This window comes from Melanotaenia boesemani, chromosome 2, assembly GCF_017639745.1.
Source record: "Melanotaenia boesemani isolate fMelBoe1 chromosome 2, fMelBoe1.pri, whole genome shotgun sequence".
In the NCBI taxonomy this organism is placed as follows: domain Eukaryota; kingdom Metazoa; phylum Chordata; class Actinopteri; order Atheriniformes; family Melanotaeniidae; genus Melanotaenia; species Melanotaenia boesemani.
Genome location: NC_055683.1, coordinates 5,189,578 through 5,208,075, shown reverse-complemented (window position 1 = coordinate 5,208,075; position 18,498 = coordinate 5,189,578). Strand labels below are relative to the sequence as shown.

The 18,498-nt window shown below is 37.5% G+C and overlaps 1 protein-coding gene, 1 non-coding gene and 1 pseudogene across 2 annotated transcripts; 1 reads left to right on the top strand and 2 right to left on the bottom strand.

The window, feature by feature from the left end:
* Positions 1 to 118: 118 nt before the first annotated feature.
* trnar-ccu lies at positions 119 to 191 on the bottom strand. Its single transcript has one exon. It is a non-coding gene; the product is annotated as a tRNA-Arg (tRNA).
* A 2,128-nt stretch (positions 192 to 2,319) lies between these two features.
* atf7ip2 (activating transcription factor 7 interacting protein 2) lies at positions 2,320 to 11,945 on the bottom strand. Its single transcript, XM_042008442.1, has 13 exons — positions 11,793 to 11,945; positions 8,307 to 8,370; positions 7,994 to 8,122; positions 7,496 to 7,564; positions 6,553 to 6,581; positions 6,407 to 6,450; positions 6,258 to 6,313; positions 5,582 to 5,627; positions 5,377 to 5,450; positions 5,239 to 5,307; positions 3,628 to 3,774; positions 3,356 to 3,543; positions 2,320 to 2,985 (listed from the first exon to the last, which is right to left on the bottom strand). Exons 2-13 carry the CDS (start codon positions 8,367 to 8,369, stop codon positions 2,775 to 2,777), a joined length of 1,125 nt encoding a protein of 374 aa, XP_041864376.1. The 5' UTR covers position 8,370; positions 11,793 to 11,945; the 3' UTR covers positions 2,320 to 2,774.
* A 1,267-nt stretch (positions 11,946 to 13,212) lies between these two features.
* On the top strand, positions 13,213 to 17,818 carry LOC121648290 (annotated as a pseudogene).
* Positions 17,819 to 18,498: the final 680 nt, after the last annotated feature.

The window sequence follows — 18,498 nt, the reverse complement described above, 5'->3', positions numbered from 1 at the left end:
ACATGCACGAATACCTGGATAATGTTATTAAGCGTTAATTCAACTAAAAGCACTGTTAGCGCTTAAAATAGCGTAAGGGCTTTTACTAAAAGACAAATACGAAAGTAAAATAAATTTTCACCCCAGATGGGACTCGAACCCACAATCCCTGGCTTAGGAGGCCAGTGCCTTATCCATTAGGCCACTGGGGCTTCATAGGTCCCTACACCATGCATCCAAATCTTTATATGTATGTAGTGTTGAAATATTGTGCAGTCCTAATGCGCTTATTCAGATTTCGATTAACACCACTTCATTTGATATTTTAGATAACAAATTACTAGTCTTCACGATTATCAGATATAAAATTACTAAAGAGGGCCAATATTACTTTTCATTTCTGTGGTACGTTTTCTGCCAAAATATGGCAGCCCACTACTGTTATAGATTAAATTTAAAGCTGAATTTCCAATTCAGGATTAATAAAGTAAAAATTTGATGAACATGAATGAAAAGTCTCACCAACACAAACTTTTCTTTATGAAGGATATTCTGTTTTTGACCCATCTTGTCATCTTTGAGCTAGTAGCTGCCATTTCTTCAGTGTCACACTATTGAGCAGCAAGGATCAAATGTTATTCAATACCAAACAATCATATAAAATTGTTGTAGATAATTCAGTTAGTCATATATAAATATTTATTTTTAGAGATACAAAGATGATGCTGCAGTAGAGCCAAATTTAAACACATTCCCCAAAACACTTCGTGGAGCTTCAACAAGAAGTTTCCATGGTGAGTTGTACAATATTTTGGGCAGGGCTGTAATATTCTCTATCAAGAGATGCTGCATATTGCTTAGCCTGCAGACATTTTCAGTATTACAAAACTAGCGTATTCACATCAGGCCACAAGACAGTGGGTTCAGCGTACATGCCAATTCAGATGCACATGTAAATGCCATGACAGTGAAAACAAAAGTATGATGAAGAAAGATCTGTACTCAGAATGATGGGAACTCTGGCTGAAATTTTACTTTTGAGTGGCTGAAATTTCCTCAAAAAGCAAGGGGAAATTTTCTTGAGATCGTAGATCTTATAAGCAAACATGCTGCCTTAGTGAAAACACGACTGTCACAAGGTCCCCGAAATGCTAAATACACCAGCAAAGGCACTCAAATATGAGATTCTGGGATGTTTAGCTGAAATGGTGAGAGACAAAACTCATAAAGTTAAAAAAGAGTTAGCATTTGATCTATTCTGGCAGATCAGACCAAGGACATAAAAATAAGCAGCTGTAAGGTATTTTTTGGTGGTGTGGTTCAGGAGAGCTTCCTTGAATACCAGCGAGCAGAACACTAAGCTGCTACCAGTTTAACAGAGAAAATAATTTCATGTCTGGAGAAGAATGGGCTGCAATTAGAAGAGCGGACCAAAGCTACGATGGGACTGCGGTGAGGGGTTCTCTGGTGTCAGGAAGTTGTCAAGTATGCCAGAAATAAGGTTTCTCCAAAATTTCCAACAATAACCCCGAATTGGATCAGTTAAGTTTTGGAAATAAGGAAAAGCTGGGTGAACCTTCACCAGCCTAGCTACTCACAAAAAGTTGAGCTTTTTGTATGATGTCATAATGTACCTAACATAACATTTACAGGTGAACTTAATTTGTCGCTACGCACAACATGCTGTTCACGCCATGTTGTGGTTCAACCCACAACTGTTGGCTTTTCTTTCAACCGGTTGTTATAGATGGCGATTTCACTTAAATACTCTACAGTCCTCGTATCAATATATCATGAACTTTTTACATTTTCTGTAAATTTCACCTGAAAAGTGTAAGTTTAAAACAGTGAGTATACAGTAGCAGAATCATGTAATGGTAATTTCTGTCTTAAACATTTATTGGTACAAAAACTACATAAAAAAGTACGAGTTGTGTGTACTGTGTATGCTTTATATTTAAAAGAGATCCAGACAACCACAGCAACATGTGAGTTGGTTCATTATCAAACTCAAAGAGCCAAGTGACTGTGTAACTTTAAGCGATGCCATTTTTTATAGTTAAGCTTCAGACCATGAGTGCAGACTGTGACAAGTGTCACATTGATGGTCACTACACAGAAGAGGTTGACCATTTGTTAGGATACCACATGACCTACACACCATCATCATACATCAGGTTGCTGACATCAAGCTGCTCCTATTTGCAGTTAATCAAGAATTTGTCTTAAACTTTTATTCAATTTATTTTTTAAAGGTTATATTGGCAACCTCAGAGACATATCTTATTTTGTTTGTATAAACAATGTTACAAATAACCTATAAAACTGTGAAAAGAAACGTGGAACTGAGTAGTTTTATTGTACAAATGACAGCAACACGAGACAAAGAGAGAAAATTAAGGAAAAAAAAGCATTTGTTCCTTTAAGAAACATTAAAACGTCAACTTCCATTTTTTAAAAAGTGTACTAAAATCACAGTGAACTTCATCATACTTGTGAACAAAAGGCATCTTAACAATTTAAAACTGAACACGTAACATTTAACACCTAACAATCCTTAAATTGAATATTAACACTGCTTCCAGTGGAAATGACAGGACACTTAATTCAGTCCTTCTTTTGGAAATACTGTTTACGTTGCGCTATACTTCAGTGGCCCTCGTTTAGTTTTAATAGACAGTAATGTGTCTCCAAAACAATAAAAAAAATATATATATATATATATATATATATATATAAAAAATAAATGCTGTTCTGTAGCAACAACCAAGTCGAAGATGAGAAATTCTTCCCAGCTAGTCCGGTATGACTGCTGTAAAAACATCACTATAGGGTCCATACCGACCAAACATATCTCTGCCCACCACGGCAGCACACACTTTGTGCCCAGGCTTGTACTTTTTGATCAGCGCACACATGGGCAGAGCCTTGGCCTCCAGTTTATCGTAGGTATACCAGTTTGGGAAGACACCACTCCCTTTCGCTTTTTCCATCGTGAGGAGGATGCTGCAGCGGAAAAAGGAGAATATGTTAAAAAAGAGATCAAGTACAAAGCAAAGACTGTTGCTAGGACGACAGCTGACTGAACTCTGCTTCCATCTTGGTTACACTGCTGACTCTATAGTGCAGCAACAGTCGTCAGAGAAATATATGATAACTATTAATAGATTAGTGATTGGCATAACAATTATAAGCTGCATATTTCCAAATTCAACCTTCTCATACGCCAGATTTTACACTCATACACTCGGCTTGTTGTTGCATCCCTGAAGCTAACAGAGATCAATTCATAGGACTTAGAAAGAGATTTTAAGGCTGTATTAGTCAGTTGCAATACTAAAAGGCAAATTCTTTTTAGCATGAAGCAGTTTCTTACGTGTAACTTTCCATAGGTGGGTCAGAGGGCTCTTTCTCCTTCACGTTCCACATCACAGAAAGTAGAGTAGGGTTCTTGATGAAGGCCAATTTTAGATCTAACTTCTTAGGGATGCTGTACGAGGCTGCTTCTATGCTCAGGGCGGAGGGAAAGGAGGTGGCGGGAAGAGGAGGATAGTACAACCATTCCTTGTGAAAAGAGGAGAAAGAGCAAGGCATCAGTCATTTACTTTTACAATCTACTGAATTACTACTATGAAGCATCTGCAATACCTCTTTGATCTTGGGGGTACTGTCTGGCTCAGGAGGGAAAATTTCTTCTTTTAACCTTTTAACTTTTGGCTCAGATTGTTCAAACTTGTCGTTATAATTTACTGTATCCTGGTAACCTTCTGGTTCTTGTTTAATGGGCTTCTGCTCCTGTATTACACAGACCAGAAAGAAAGGAAATCAAAGAAAGTCAGTCTCACTTGAGCAGTGTGCAGGACAGGTTAGAGGTAGAGCGGAGCATATATGCACCAGTCTGAAATAGAGCAGTGCAATATCTGAGCAGGACGCAATTACATGACCCAGAAGTACATTTCTGTGCCTTCGACATAATTGTAGCATATGTATGCTAAAAAAATATCCATATAATAAGTACAGTTTTTACTGCATTTTATCAGCAGAACAAGCCAATGCTTACAAATACTTAGTATTAACTAACCTTCTCTTAGGGTAAACATCAGATGTCCAATGGTCAGTAATGCAGCTTGTAATGTACTTTTATATGTTGTTCTAAATCTCTACCATGTTCAAAATTCAGATTTCATATAACACCGTCTCACCAACCGTCTCCATGGTGAAAATATCCGTTATAAAACCACCAGATGGGACGACTTAAGTTAAACAGCCAACATCGATGAAGAAACTTTGATAAAACTGATGATCTGGATAAAAACACGTTTTCCCATTTATCACTAAAGTGTGTGTTTGTGCAGCAGTGATAAAAGTCCTACAGCAGCATCACCCAAAGTAAACACCTGCTGATAAACTACATCATTGGCTCTTTGTTTTACTAGTTTTCATCATTTTTTTTTACAATAGATGATCACTTTAGGTGTAATAGTTAGTTCAATATTTTATAAAACCTAGACCTAAAATGGTCTAATTTGTGGCCCCCTTTTCACGCCTGGCCCCCCATCTAAACTTTTCCAGACCCGCCCCTGCATAGCTGAAGTATAAACCCTGTGCACCACCAGCCAACAACTGTGTTGGAGAAGGACCCGCTATAAACAACATCTTTGGTTAAATATGTGCCAGTGTGAACCATGAACTGCTAGTTTCCTCCTTCTCAGCTGAACAATAAACAAACGCAACAAGAGAGAAAAGCCGTCATGATTCCCGGAACAACGTGAGAGGAGAGGAAGGAAGCAGCTGCTGCACAAACACGGAGACGACCAGAGCCGCTAGAACAGGTTAAGTTTAAAAACGAATCTGGTAAAAGTGTGAGTGTGGCTCATCTCGTCCATCTCGCCTCTCCGCGTCCCGCCATCATAACAGAGAAATGACGGATGTTTGAGGCTTGCATTAAAAATATTAACGCAATTAATTACATAAATTTGTTACTGCCATTAACGTGTTAGTTTTGACATCCCAATAATTACGCTTTAGGAAAAATAGAAGGCATGTGATGGGTAATAACTACTGGAGCATTAATAAAAGTTTGATTTAGCCTTTTATATTTTCTAAGCAAAAAGACTGCACATGGCAAATATGTGGTATATCCAGCAGAAGACGGGTGCAACAAGACGACATCAAATGAAGGGCATCAAATACAAAGTTTAAAAAACAATAACAAACATAATAAAGACTAAAACCAGTAAACGTAACAAAGAATCCTACCATCCACTCTAAAAAGCCATTAGGAAGGAGAACTGGTGGAGACTGCTCACGGGTTGCCACTGCAAATGTCTGAGTGTTGAAAACATTTATTAAATTAAAATTCATCTTAAAATCAAGTCAAGTTACAAAGCATTTTACCATCTTTTCCAAAGACACTTCAGGGCTGAGAATTGGTGGAGGCCTCTCTGGATCTGCCATTACAGCCATCAAAGCTTTAAGAAAATTAAATACATTTCAAATGTTTATTTCTAAGCCTGCTGCTTTGGATAGATTTGTTTATTTTATCAACTTATTGTGCCTAAATAAAGCACAGAAACAGACACAAGATAAAACAGATACTGACCTTCTTTATTCATATGGATCCTCTTTAGTGCATTTTCTGTTGTTTCCTATGCAGAAGTAAAAAAAAAAAAATTAACCTCAGTGGCTACACTGATCTTTCTTTACACTTTATTATTCTCATGACAACCAGTTTCTCCTATGGAACAGATTAAAATCCTGACGTCAGATATTCGTTAGGTTAGTTTGCTGCTCATATTACTAAACGTCCACCCTAAACTAAAAACTTTATCCTAAATTGTGTTCAGATTCTTGTACTTGTGTTATTACTTATTCAAAAATATTTCCACCAATGAATATTAGGCTCAAAGTTTTATAATAAAATGTACAATGTTACTGCATTAAAAAAAAGAGGAAAAAAACTTAAATATTCAACACACAAGCAGCTTTTACTCATGTATGGCTGCAGAACGTCTGATAACAGCAGCTTTTCCATGAACTGGGGACATTTGAGAAGAGCTTTCCACTACAACCTCCACTTCCACTGCAGGAAACAGTGGAATTACTTTATCCTCTCTAAAGGCCTTGGTAGGCAGAAATGGAGTAAAAATTTTAAAATTAAAAAATAGTTCCAGGTTATTTAAGGTCTGAGTGCTGATGTTGGGAGAAAAAAAGCTGCAAACCACAGGTTTAACATTTTGACAAATTGATGCAGTGGAAAATGAAAATTTCATATTTACCATCATTTTTAAAAGTTCTCCGTTTGTGGCTGCACAGTCAGTTATGTTTTTATCTGCTGCATAGAAAAATTGCACAGAATTAAAAGTAAATTCGACCAAACAAAAAGGGAAAATAATGATTAGGTCACATGTGCTTGCTGGGTACTTACACTTTGTTTCCAGAGCTTCCATGGCGTTATCCTCCCGGTTTCCCCTGCAGAGTTCACAACACGCAAATGTTGTTAAATTCAAATGAATCCCAGATATAAATTATTAACATTCAATAAGGACAAAATACTGGATATGTTTTCCATACCTGATGATGTCAACATTAAGAACTGGACTCTAAAACAAAACAGAATATTTAAATTTGCCATGTATTCTGACCATATTTATTATTACATTTTCTACTTTCAGTTAATCACAAAAGACCAAAAAACATGACAAAACCCATCAATATAAAAATTTACTGGGTACTGTTTGTATTTGCCTGTGCAAAAATCATCATTTTAAAAACTGGACCAGTGCCTAAAAGATAACTGAAATTATGCCTAAAATAGTTACACACGTTGAAAAAGAAGAAAAAAAAAAAAAAAAAAAAAAAAAACCCTAAAAAACATTATTTATTGAAAAGGTAAATAACCAGCATATTAAGTCTGAACAATATTTAAAAAACTTTTTTTTATTTATAGGCGCCTTTCAAAACTGTCACGGTCACCTAAAAAAATAAAAAATAAAAAACAAGAAAGACACAAGCAATGTCACTATAATAAAACAAATACGCAGCAATATACAGTAAAAACAGTCTGGACGTGTGTGTTTAAGACGAGTAGAGCTGTTATTGTATGGATGTTGTGAGGGAGAATGTTTCAGTACATTCCACGTAGTTCAGCGAGGTAAGAGGGAGCATGATATGGAGGGTCTTGAAGGTTAGGAGCAGGATTTTGAAGTTGATACAGAAGCAACCTGGAAGCCAGTGGAACTGTCTAAGAACAGGAGTGATGCGTTAAGTGGAAGGAGCTCTACAAAAATTCTGATTTCTTCTTCTAAGTGCAATGTTTCCATGTAGCAGTTCATGCTTGGATGCTTCTTAGGGACATCAGAGGACACGCCTTTCAATAATCAGCTCAGACTCTTACCCAAACAAACACTGAAATATTCGGGTAGATATAAATTTAGGAACTGGTACAACGTTTGACTGGATTTCAGTGCCCAGCCATTGTGCTTTTGTGTATTCATGCATGTTAATGTTTGCAAACCTTTTTCTCTGTCCTTCGTATGTAAGAAAGAGCTGCTTCTGCTCGCTTGGAAATGGTATTAATTTGAGCCTGAGGAAGAAGAGAGTATTCTGTAAGATTTACTGGTATAAAAAGGGACATTTGCTGGATTACAGTTTAGCTCCAAGACAGAAGCAAAAAACATTCACTGTTTGAAAAGTAAAATCAAAGACATGAAGTTCATTCTAGAAGTAGAATGACTACATGGATACTGGAGGAAGGTAGTCACATGGTTGTTTCAACTCAGTATTAACACTCGAAAGCCTGAAGATGGGAAAGGGCTGCAAATTGGCAACAGGTGTAAGTAATAATTTCTTAAAACTGGTTTGCAAGAAAAAAGATAAAAAAAAGACAACTGAAAAATTCCCAGTGGGTTTCAGAAAATGAAAAGCAGGAAGATGTGTGTAAACAACTTGCTGAATGGAAAACTGAAAGAAGAAAAAAAGGGAAGGTAACAAAGGATTAAAACAGTTTCCCCACCTCCAGTTTCTGAATTGAGTTTTCAAAGTCGACTTCATTCAACGGTTGAATATTTTCAATTACATCCTTCAACTTGGTTTCTTGTTTTGCCACTGCCCTGTGGATCTCCTGCTTAATCAGCTTCCGCAGCTGTAGACACCCAGACACAAAAGTCCAGTTTTCATTTTCAAGGTGACGAGAATCAAACACAAACACACTTCAATACACAGTAACTGCCATACTCCAGATGTTAGAGCCTAAACACATTTGCAAATACACAAGAAGTAAGCAGAGAACAATTCATAATCACACAACCACTAATGTTTTCTCTTACTTTTGATTTTGTCCTCAGCTCAGTGGCTTCAGGGGAGCCTGGTGCGTGGTTTAACCTATTCATTCTTCAAGCAAAAAAAAAAAACAAAAAAACAAAAACAAAACAAACAAAAGGTATTAAGTTGATAATGTCTGATTAGAAAATAATTATTGTTATATTTGAAAATAAAAAATTATGAAACAAGTAAAATTGTAGGACTTTTTTGACAGAAAAAACAGTACATGGCAACACAACACAAATAATTTAAGTTGTTTGTGTTCAACTAGAACTTCTACAGTGCAACCACCAAAGTAAAAGTGAAATACCAGAAAAAGCAAAAACAAAGTGAACAAAAACTTTTCAGCAGATACAATAAAAAAAAAAATCAAAAAATACAATTCAAGTATTGAGTCATTCCTCATTTCTTCACTTTTCCCAAGAAGCCAAATTTTCTTAGAATTTTCTTTCTTTTTTTAATCAGACATGTAATCTGTCAGACATACCCGACATGTGCCATAATTATCGACTCATGTTCTGTCAAACCTTGCAGGTCGACCATGCCCCTCCCTTTACACCTGATGTTTTACAACGTTGCTCCAGGTGTGGGAAAAGCAGGACGGTCCACTAATTCCGGTTCATGGCCGTCTGGGCTCCTTTCCTTATCTCCATCATCTCCATAATCCAGGGTTGATGTCTGTTGTTTTTGGTGCAGGTGACCCTGTCCATAAAATGGTTTTCCCGCTTGCAGGGGGCATGGCCTGTCAAACTTGGCAGGTCAACTACATTCATGTGAACATCAGATGATAATTTCATTACTCTCCATCTAGTGACACTTCTGATGAAGATGGAAGGGTTACAATCAAAACATGTCAGGTATGTATGACAGATCATGTGTCTGATAAAAACAGGAAATTGAAAATAATCTAAAAACTAGACAACATGAACGTATTTGGCTCTTTAAGTGGTACTGAACAATTTGTCACTCCGCTTTCTGAATGTTTTTGAAAGTCTTTTCTTTGGATATGAGCGTTTTTTTTTTTTTTTTTCTAAATTTCCAATTCAGTTCTTGTACCTGACCGTTTTTTTGTGATGTTACATCTGACAATGCAGCCCAGAGGCCTGTGTCAAACACAGCGAGTGTCCAGATGAAGGCTGTGTCAAAGCCCATATTGCTTATCAGAAGATCACATGACCAAATACAAACTTTGTGTGAGTTTAGTAGCTGGAAAAGCAGCAGGAAATTCAGGAAGTATTATGTGTGATGTGATGCTGAAGATTGTTATGAGTGGGAGATTTATATAACCAAATTTGCCAATAAGGCTCTGCAACCTGCCCAGGTTGTACTGCTGGAATAAGCTTGAACCCCCTGCACTGGAATAAGCAGGTAAAGAAGATATATATATATATATATATATATATATATATAAAAACACAGGAAAAACCTACCATGATTGATATATTGATATATGCTTTATTGACCAGTTTAATTTAATTTAGCTTTACAATACTTAATATGGGGATTCTAATAATATCAGAATCCCCATATTAAGTCATATTATGACACTTGGGCACAAGAACTGCTGCAGTCCTGCAGGTTTTTTATGTGTTCCTACTCCAACACATCTGATTCAAATAAATGTATCCAAGTTTGTTTTCACTGATTCTGCACCAGTTTTCCATCAGTTTGAGTCAGGTGTGCTGAACTGAAGCAGGGAACTGAAGCACAACTAGACAGTGACCATTCTAACCATAGTTAGAAATCCCTAACTTAAAAATTTACAAGAAAGTTTTTTCAAGAGAGTTCAGGATGCGCTGAAGAATACTTCCAGATCCACTTTGACAGACTAAAATTAGAAAGTTCTTTTTCTTTTAGAATAATAGACAATATATATGAGAATTGCTTTTCGTATCAATAATCGACTTTTTAAAATAAATAATTTTTTAATACCATTTTTTCATTCTAACAATAAAGAAAGAAAGTGGTGATGTTCAGCAGTAAGTAATGATGCTAACTTTTATACGTTAGCTTAAGACTGGGCAAGTAGTGTGTCTCAAACCGCGCACTTACATGAGTGCACTGGAAGGTAGTGCGTAGTGCGCACTAAGCACTACCTTCTGTAGTGACACTATCGTGGGTAAGTCCTGATCCAAATTGAGCACTAACGTTTTGCACTTACCGGTAGTGACGTACCAGCTTAGCAGCGCCGCTCTGTTAATATACTTTTTTTTTTCTTCCAAAATCCAAAATCACGTCAACATACGTGTTTGCATGTCATACTTTTATGCTAAAACAGCTTTTAAATAAGCAAAGATATCTTAACTGAATTAAAGTACTTTACATTATACATTTGTTTTCATTGGTGTTTACACTGATACGTTCACGTCTGCAACAGGAAACCGATTATACTAGAAATCATCATTTAAAATATGAAATGCAGTAATGAAGACGCTAAAACAGGGATGCAGAAAACATTTTATTTAAACTTTTTATTAAAACATTTCTCTCTTGCCACCTCCTCTTCTCCACAGCAGCGTCCTAGCCCGCAGGTGGTAAATGCCTCAGTGCCACTGCTGGCTCGGTAGTTTGATGCCACAGTGACCTACGGTGAACACAGAATGGCAGTTTATATAAAAGCAAGCAGTATTATGTACTTTATGGGTACTTTGTACATCACTTTAGATAAGCGTCTGCAATCAGCGATGGCTTCGTCAGCGGTACCATGGAAACGGGCCGGTTCTCTAACCAGCGGTGTTTCCTAATCAGTTTTCAGATCAAGGACCATTTCGTTTACGCCAGAGACCCCGCAGTGCTTAATTTGGAGGTTCAGCAATCATGAATAAACATACGGAACCTAAAGCATTAATCATTTTTAACACTTATAGCCCATCTAGATCCGCGAAATCGACTATAAAACTGCTAACATTTACGTTGCTAACTCTACTGCAGCCTCCAACAAGTGATCAGATCCATAACTGTCATCAGGGATAGAAGAGACAAGAAACATGCTGCAGTTTATATTAGAATTATGATCAAATAACTTCATACTTACAACAGTAGAAAACAGCCTCCGCCTGCATCGGTACCGCTGAGTCGGTGGCTGCAAGCTCTGAAAAACTGGTTGAAAGTCCCTCCCCTTCCGCTACGTCAGCAAGATGGCGTCCGTTTAGTGCGTGTAGTGTCCATCGTTTCGCACTAGATTTTTGGCCGAGTTTAGGGCAGCATCCGGGTACTTTCAGTGCACTGAGCTTTTACTGAAATTTCTGTGTCAGCGCACTAAGCACTTAAATGTAGTGTTCGAAGTATAGAAGTGCGCGGTTTGGGACACACAGTACTAGTTAACCAGCCAATGCTAATTAGCATGCTACACACATCAATGCCTGTCTTTATCAAAATTTCGGAAAACAGCTAACAATGATTATTTATGTTAGTGCACAGTCGTACATCTAATATTTTTTAAACAAAATGATAATACAGGTCAAGCGTAAGCATAAGTTAACACTCATTACCCAGAAGTAGTAATGCTCAAGCCTTGATTCTTCTTCTGCTTCCTCTTCTTCTTCGTCTTCTTCTTCTTCTTCTTCGGCTGCTGTTTATTGGCGGTTGGCAAACAACTTATGGGTGTGCATTGCCGCCACCAACTGGTAAGGTGTGTAGGACAGGACAGACAAAAATAAATTAATAATAATAATAATAATAATAATAATAATAATAATAATAATAATAATAATAATAATAAATAAATAAATAAATAAAAACCCTATCTGCTATATTCTTTTTCAGCCCTGTTTTAGATAGGAAATAAATTATGATGAGGTGCATACTATCTTCTGAAGATCCCTGGTAATTCAAACCGTACTTTCATTGTTCTGAGTTTATCTATCATTTTGTTTCTTTCTGTCTCACATCTGCTGCACCTTTCTGCTCTGCTCCACCTTGATCTAAAGAACCGTAAGTTTTGCTAGCAGCAAGTTTTTTTTTCTTCATTGAAAACTTCAAAAATGACAGAACAAAGTATACAAGGAGCTGAAATCAAAATACAATTATTAGAAAAAAACCTTTTTGACAAAATAAGTAGGTAAACAGTAAGCAGGTATATTATATAAAAGGGAGACTTAAGCTTATTGTCATAATATGTTTAACCAAATAAGACATTGTCCCAACATAAAGAAAATTGAGGGTGGTTGTGATCTATAACAAAGCAAAAGGTGAAAGTTTACATCATTTACGTTTTGTATATGGCCAAACTAAAATAAATGTATAATTGTTTCTATTTGCACATCACAGAAAGTGCTGTTAACACTAATATCATTTTTAAGTCTTTGAAGGTAGTGGTTGGTATGATAAAACCTGTGTAGCATTTTAAATTAAATTTCCTTAAACTATTGGTAAAAAACAAACAAACAAACAAACAAACAAACAAACAAACAAACAAGAAAAACTATCTTTCACTTTGCTTTTATGGAGGTATTGATTGAGCAGAACAAGCTAACACTGATATTTCTTCAGCTTTTGAGAGCAAATCATGCAGAAGTCACATGTTTATTTTTTTCTTTGTTTTTCTTTTTTTCTTTTTTAAAAATACTATCCATTATTTCTATTATGAGGGACCATGTACAATTTAAACATAAATGTTGCCATTTGATGCATTGTACCACAATTAGCATTAGCCTTAGACTAATTTACATCTGCAATCGTCTGACATGGGCATACTAAAAAACATTATATATATATATATATATTTCTGAAAAATTTTAATTTGTATTATTTGCTGATGATACAAATATTTTTGTTGGGGGGGGGGGGGGGTTACATAATCTGCTGAGGATGATCACAAATGAAATGTGCAAACTGAAAATGTGGTTTGATAGTAATAAATTACCATTAAACTTAAGTAAAACTAAATTCATGTTGTTCAGTAAGAGCAACATGAACACACAAGTACAGATCAGAGTAGATGGAGTGGACATTGAAAGAGTACATGAAATCAAATTTCTCAAGGTATTAATTGATGATAAAATAAACTGGAAGTCACATAAAACATGTACAAAGCAAACTGTCAGAAAGTATCTCTGTTCTAAACAAAGTCAAACACAGTCTGGACCACAAATCACTCCACATTCTGGATAGCTCCCTGATCTTACCTTTTTACAATATTGTGCAGAAGTCTGGGGAAATACTTATAACTGTACAACACAACCACTATTCATACTGCAGAACAGAGCTATAAGAATAATTCAAATTACTGGTTACAGAGATCACACAAATTCACTATTTATAAAATCTGAAATATTAAAATTTATAGATCTGGTTCATTTTAAAACAGCTCAGATCATGTAGAAAGCTACACACAATCTACTACCTGGGAATATTCAAATAGTGTTTCTTAATAGAGATGAGGGTTATAATCTGATGGGAGAACTTAATTTAAAACATCATTTCTCACGTACAACTTAAAAAAGTCTTTGTGTTTCTGTTTGTGGAGTGAGGCTGTGGAACAGGATGGGGGTGGAGCTCAAGCGGGGTCCAAGCATGATCCAGTTTAAAAGGTGGTACAAACACATGGTCCCTACACGGTACAGGGAAGAAGAAGGGCTTTAACAAACAATGTTCCAGTAAATAAGTCGTACATATATATATATTGTTTTATTTGGGGGGAGGGGGGGACTGGTAGGTATAATAAGCTTATGCTTCAACCTACTCCTTTTCGGACATGTTGGGTCTATATATTATTGATTGTTGTATTATTTTCTTTGTGTTATGTATTTATTCATGTTTTGATTGTCTTGTTTTTTTTCAGTTTACTCCTTTATGTTATTTGCACATGTTTGAAATAAAAAAGCAGAAAGAAAGAAATAATGACATCACCACAAATGCCTAGTTTTTTTGTTCAAGATCCCATGTCGGGGCATCCTTACAGTAAATGCAGCTGATACTGAAACACTTTGCACAAATGCTGACGGAGGTAGGGCAGACCTGGTACGTGAGAGTTAAACTCTGTCTTTTAAGCTACGTAAAGTTTAGAAATGGAGACAGAAAGTCAAGTCAAGACTCGTATGTAGAGCTTTGTGTTTATTTCTCAGCAGGATGTTGTGAAAAGCAGGACATCATACGTTAATGATGAATTATGATGTGATGACAGAGTCAGTAAATACTCTGAATTAGACATTTAATTCAAATTCATCTTCAAAATAGACATGATCAGTACAAGTTTATTGTTTTTAGAAGATAAGTCCTTTATTAGTCCCACATTGGGGAAATTAAAGTTGTTTACAGCAGAAAGTGCAAAAAAGGTTGAAGATTTAAAAATTGACCAGAGTATAAATAAGATTAGAAAAGAGAATGAAGAAGTCACAGGAAACGTCTGACCTCTGTAATTGCAAAGGTTTCTTTACCAAATATTACATTCTATTTTCTATTGTATTAAACACTTATTTGATTTATTTTATCTTATTTGATTTTTGTGATTTTGCGGATTATTTTGTAGATTCTGTCTCTTACAATTTATGTTACCTGTGATGAAAATGACAAACCTCTTCATTCTTTGTAAGTGGGGAAACTTGCAAATCCGTGGTATATCAAAATGCTTTTCATCCCCACTGTATAAAACAACTGCATTTGACTTGATTTTCAACTATAGAGGAAAAGACAAGGTTTGTGTACTTTGAGAATAATAGGCATCTGCAGATCACATAAATCTGGAATTCTGTGCAAGGTGCACGCCAACAGCCTCATCCTTGTTCATCCTCTTGGTGGATCTGGAAAGGGGAGCCTGCAGAGGAGGAAAAGACCATGTTGTAGGCCTGGGTGATATGAACCAAATTTCATATCTCCATATTTTTTTTTACCTGAATCAGGATATATGATATATAACTCAAATTATTATTACTATTATTTTTTTGTCAAGCAACCAAAGAGGCATTTATGTACAGCATTTATTGCTAAATACACTTTTATTAAGGATCAGCAGCACATGTGCATTAAAACAATTAACTGAAATGAAAGTAGCTGCATATTATATTAAATGCTCTGAAAACAAAATGAATGAAAAATACTTTTCAATGACCATGACAGAAATACAGTTGTGTAAAATGCAAAAACAGATACTTTTAACTCAAAACAAGCGTTCTCCATACAAATAATGTGCCTTCATTTTATACAGCATGCGATCAAGTGTTGATACATTTGAAAATCTCGATATATTGTCCAGCCCTGACGTGTTGCACTCTCATACAGTCTGTGGTGACCTGGAGTACTCCACTCTGAGACTCCATGAGGGCTAAGGCATCAGCATGTTTTCTTCTCAGCTTATTTTATATAGAGTAATTAATATGTAGCTACTGTTTTAGGAAGTTGTTAATATAGCGGAGTACTGGAAAGATGGGCATTGTTGCTAGCAAGTGTAGTTTCTGCAATGAGGTGGCTCCATTGTTTGGTGACCATCTTTCTGGTTCGTGATGCCATTTTGCTGTTTATTTGTCTGTAGTTTTGGGAAGCCATGGTGTGGTTGACAACTTTCCCTCTTCTTGTGCCGTCCTGTTGTTTCCTTCTATTACTGTGCTTGGTGACTTAATTGTAATGATCTTCTTCTCTGGATTATGCTTCCGTTTTGTAATGAATTACTTTAAGCAAGTGATGTGACAAAAATAGTCTAAGGCAAAAAAGAGCTCTGGATGCTAGCTTGATGTATAATAAAAAAGATGGTTTTATTACAAAAAATGACATCTTAAACAGATCTGTGGAATCTGTGAGGTCTCTGGCCGATCTTTAGAAAACTCACTGGCTGACTGCATCAGCCTTTCTTATATACTTTTCAAACATAAAACATTTCTAAACACATCTGGAACCAATCCTCAAAGATCCAGAGACTGTGAATGAAAACATATCCACTCTAAGATGTTCATGTGCTTCTTCTAATTTTATGTACACATCCTGTTCTGGGAATTTTGCTGTGTTGCATCTAAGCATAATGCAAAAATTCACTACTCTTAGCAAATCAGAATAGAATAGAAATACTTTATTAATCCCATTGGAGAGTCCTCAGGGAAATTTGCAGGCTGCTTACTGCTGCAATGAAGTATAATCCTAATCTATGCCATGTTAATTTATTATAATTATGAAATGCTGAGAATCAGACGCTACACAAGAAAATCCAGATTTATTTTCTTTTCCCCTCCCTGTAGTGCGAATGTATCTCGGTGCACGTTGGTCAGGCTGGTGTCCAGATTGGCAATGCTTGCTGGGAGCTTTACTGCCTGGAACATGGGATCCAGCCGGATGGACAGATGCCCTCTGACAAGACCACTAGAAGAGGAGATCATTCTAATGAGACCTTCTTCTGTGAGATTGGAGCTGGAAAACATATCCCCAGAGCAGTTTTTGTGGACTTGGAGCCCACTGTCATTGGTAACACAAATGCTTCTGGATGAACTTTGTGTTCACCCTGAACAGCTCATCACTAGCAAGGAGGATGCTGCCTACAACTACGCCCATGGCCACTACACCATCGGTAAAGAGATCATCGACCTGGTTGTTGACAGAATTCACAAACTGGTAGGTCAATTGAAAGCAGACGTTATCATATTTGACTGAAGTGACAAAACTAAGAAGGTTTTCATCTGTTATCAGGCGGAGCAGTGCACTGGTCTTCAGGGCTTCCTGGTTTTTCACAGCTTTGGTGGAGGTACTGGCTCTGGTTTCACATCCCTGCTGATGGAGTGTCTTTCCTTGGACTATGGCAAGAAGTCCAAGCTGGAGTTCTCAGTCTACCCTGCTCCTCAGATGTCCACTGCTGTGGTGGAGCCCTACAACTCCATTTTGACCACCCACATCACCCTAGAGCACTCTGACTGTGCCTTCATGGTTGACAATCTACAATATTTGCCTCACCTTTTTGTCCTCCATCACTGCTTCTCTACGTTTTGATGTTGCCCTCAATGTCGACCTGGCAGTGTTCCAGACCAACTTGGTGCCGTATCCCGTATCCACTTCCCTCTGGCCACCTATGCCCCTGTCATGTCTGCTGAGAAGGCTTACCATGAGCAGTTGACCGTAGCTGAGATCACTGATGTCTGCTTTCACCCAACCAATCAGATGGTGGAGTGTGACCCTCGCCATGGCAAGTACATGATTTGCTGCCTCTTGTACCGCGGTGATGTGGTGCCTAAAGATGTCAATGCTGCCATTGCCTCTATGAAAACCAAACGCACCATCCAGTTTGTGGACTGCCACTGGTTTCAAGGTAGGCATCAACTACCAGCCGCCCACTGGAGTACCTGGTGGGGACCTGGCCAAGGTCCAGAGGGCTGTGTGCATGCTGGGCAACACCACAGCTCTTGCAGAGGCCTGGGCTCGGCTCAACCACAAGTTTGATCTGATGTATGGCAAGTGTGCCTTTGTGCACTGGTATGTAGTGGAGGGTATGAAGGAGGGAGAGTTCTCTGAGGCCAGAGAAGACATGGCGGCTCTGGAGAGGGATTATGAAGAGGTTGGCGCCGACAGCGTGGGGGAAGAAGATGAGGGAGAGGAGTACTAAACAGGCAGTTTTATATAAACAGTATGTGCCTCATTTTGCTTGTTCAGTTAAAATTGAGCTCAGGTAAACTGCCTTATGTTTGTTATTAACAAGTCAGTTATTTTACATTCACAACTTGTTCCTTGTTAATTAAATAAAGTGTTCTTTAGGTGCATTCGGACAGAGAAGTTCTAAGAACGCAGTTCTAATAACTATTCTAGTTCTATGAACAGCCCTTCCCCACGGGAACTGTTTTATGTTGCATTCGCACATGAGTTGGGGGCGGTAGCAGGACCGATGTGACGCAACCATCTGCGACAGTGACGTGTGACTTTAGCGCCACACAACAACAAAACAAAACCCAAGACTACACAAAGCAACACCGGCAAGCTAATATCGAGAACGAAGAGATCGCTGTGTTCATGCTCTGCTTGATGGAGATGTTACTGATGGACGACAAAATCAGCCGTCTTACGTCGAGGCTGGAAGGCTCCTGAAAGTCAGAAGATGAAAAATCCAGCGGCAGGAGATACGCCGCAGACAAAGGAGACGACGTGTAAGTTTAACTTATTAAACATGCGCCGATTGTATGCGTGTCGTATGAGTAAACATTTCAGACGGTTGGAAACCGCCCCTTTTCCTATCTGGGGGTGCAGCTGGGGGGCTCGGAGCACGTGGCCGCGGGTCGTACGTGGGCCCGA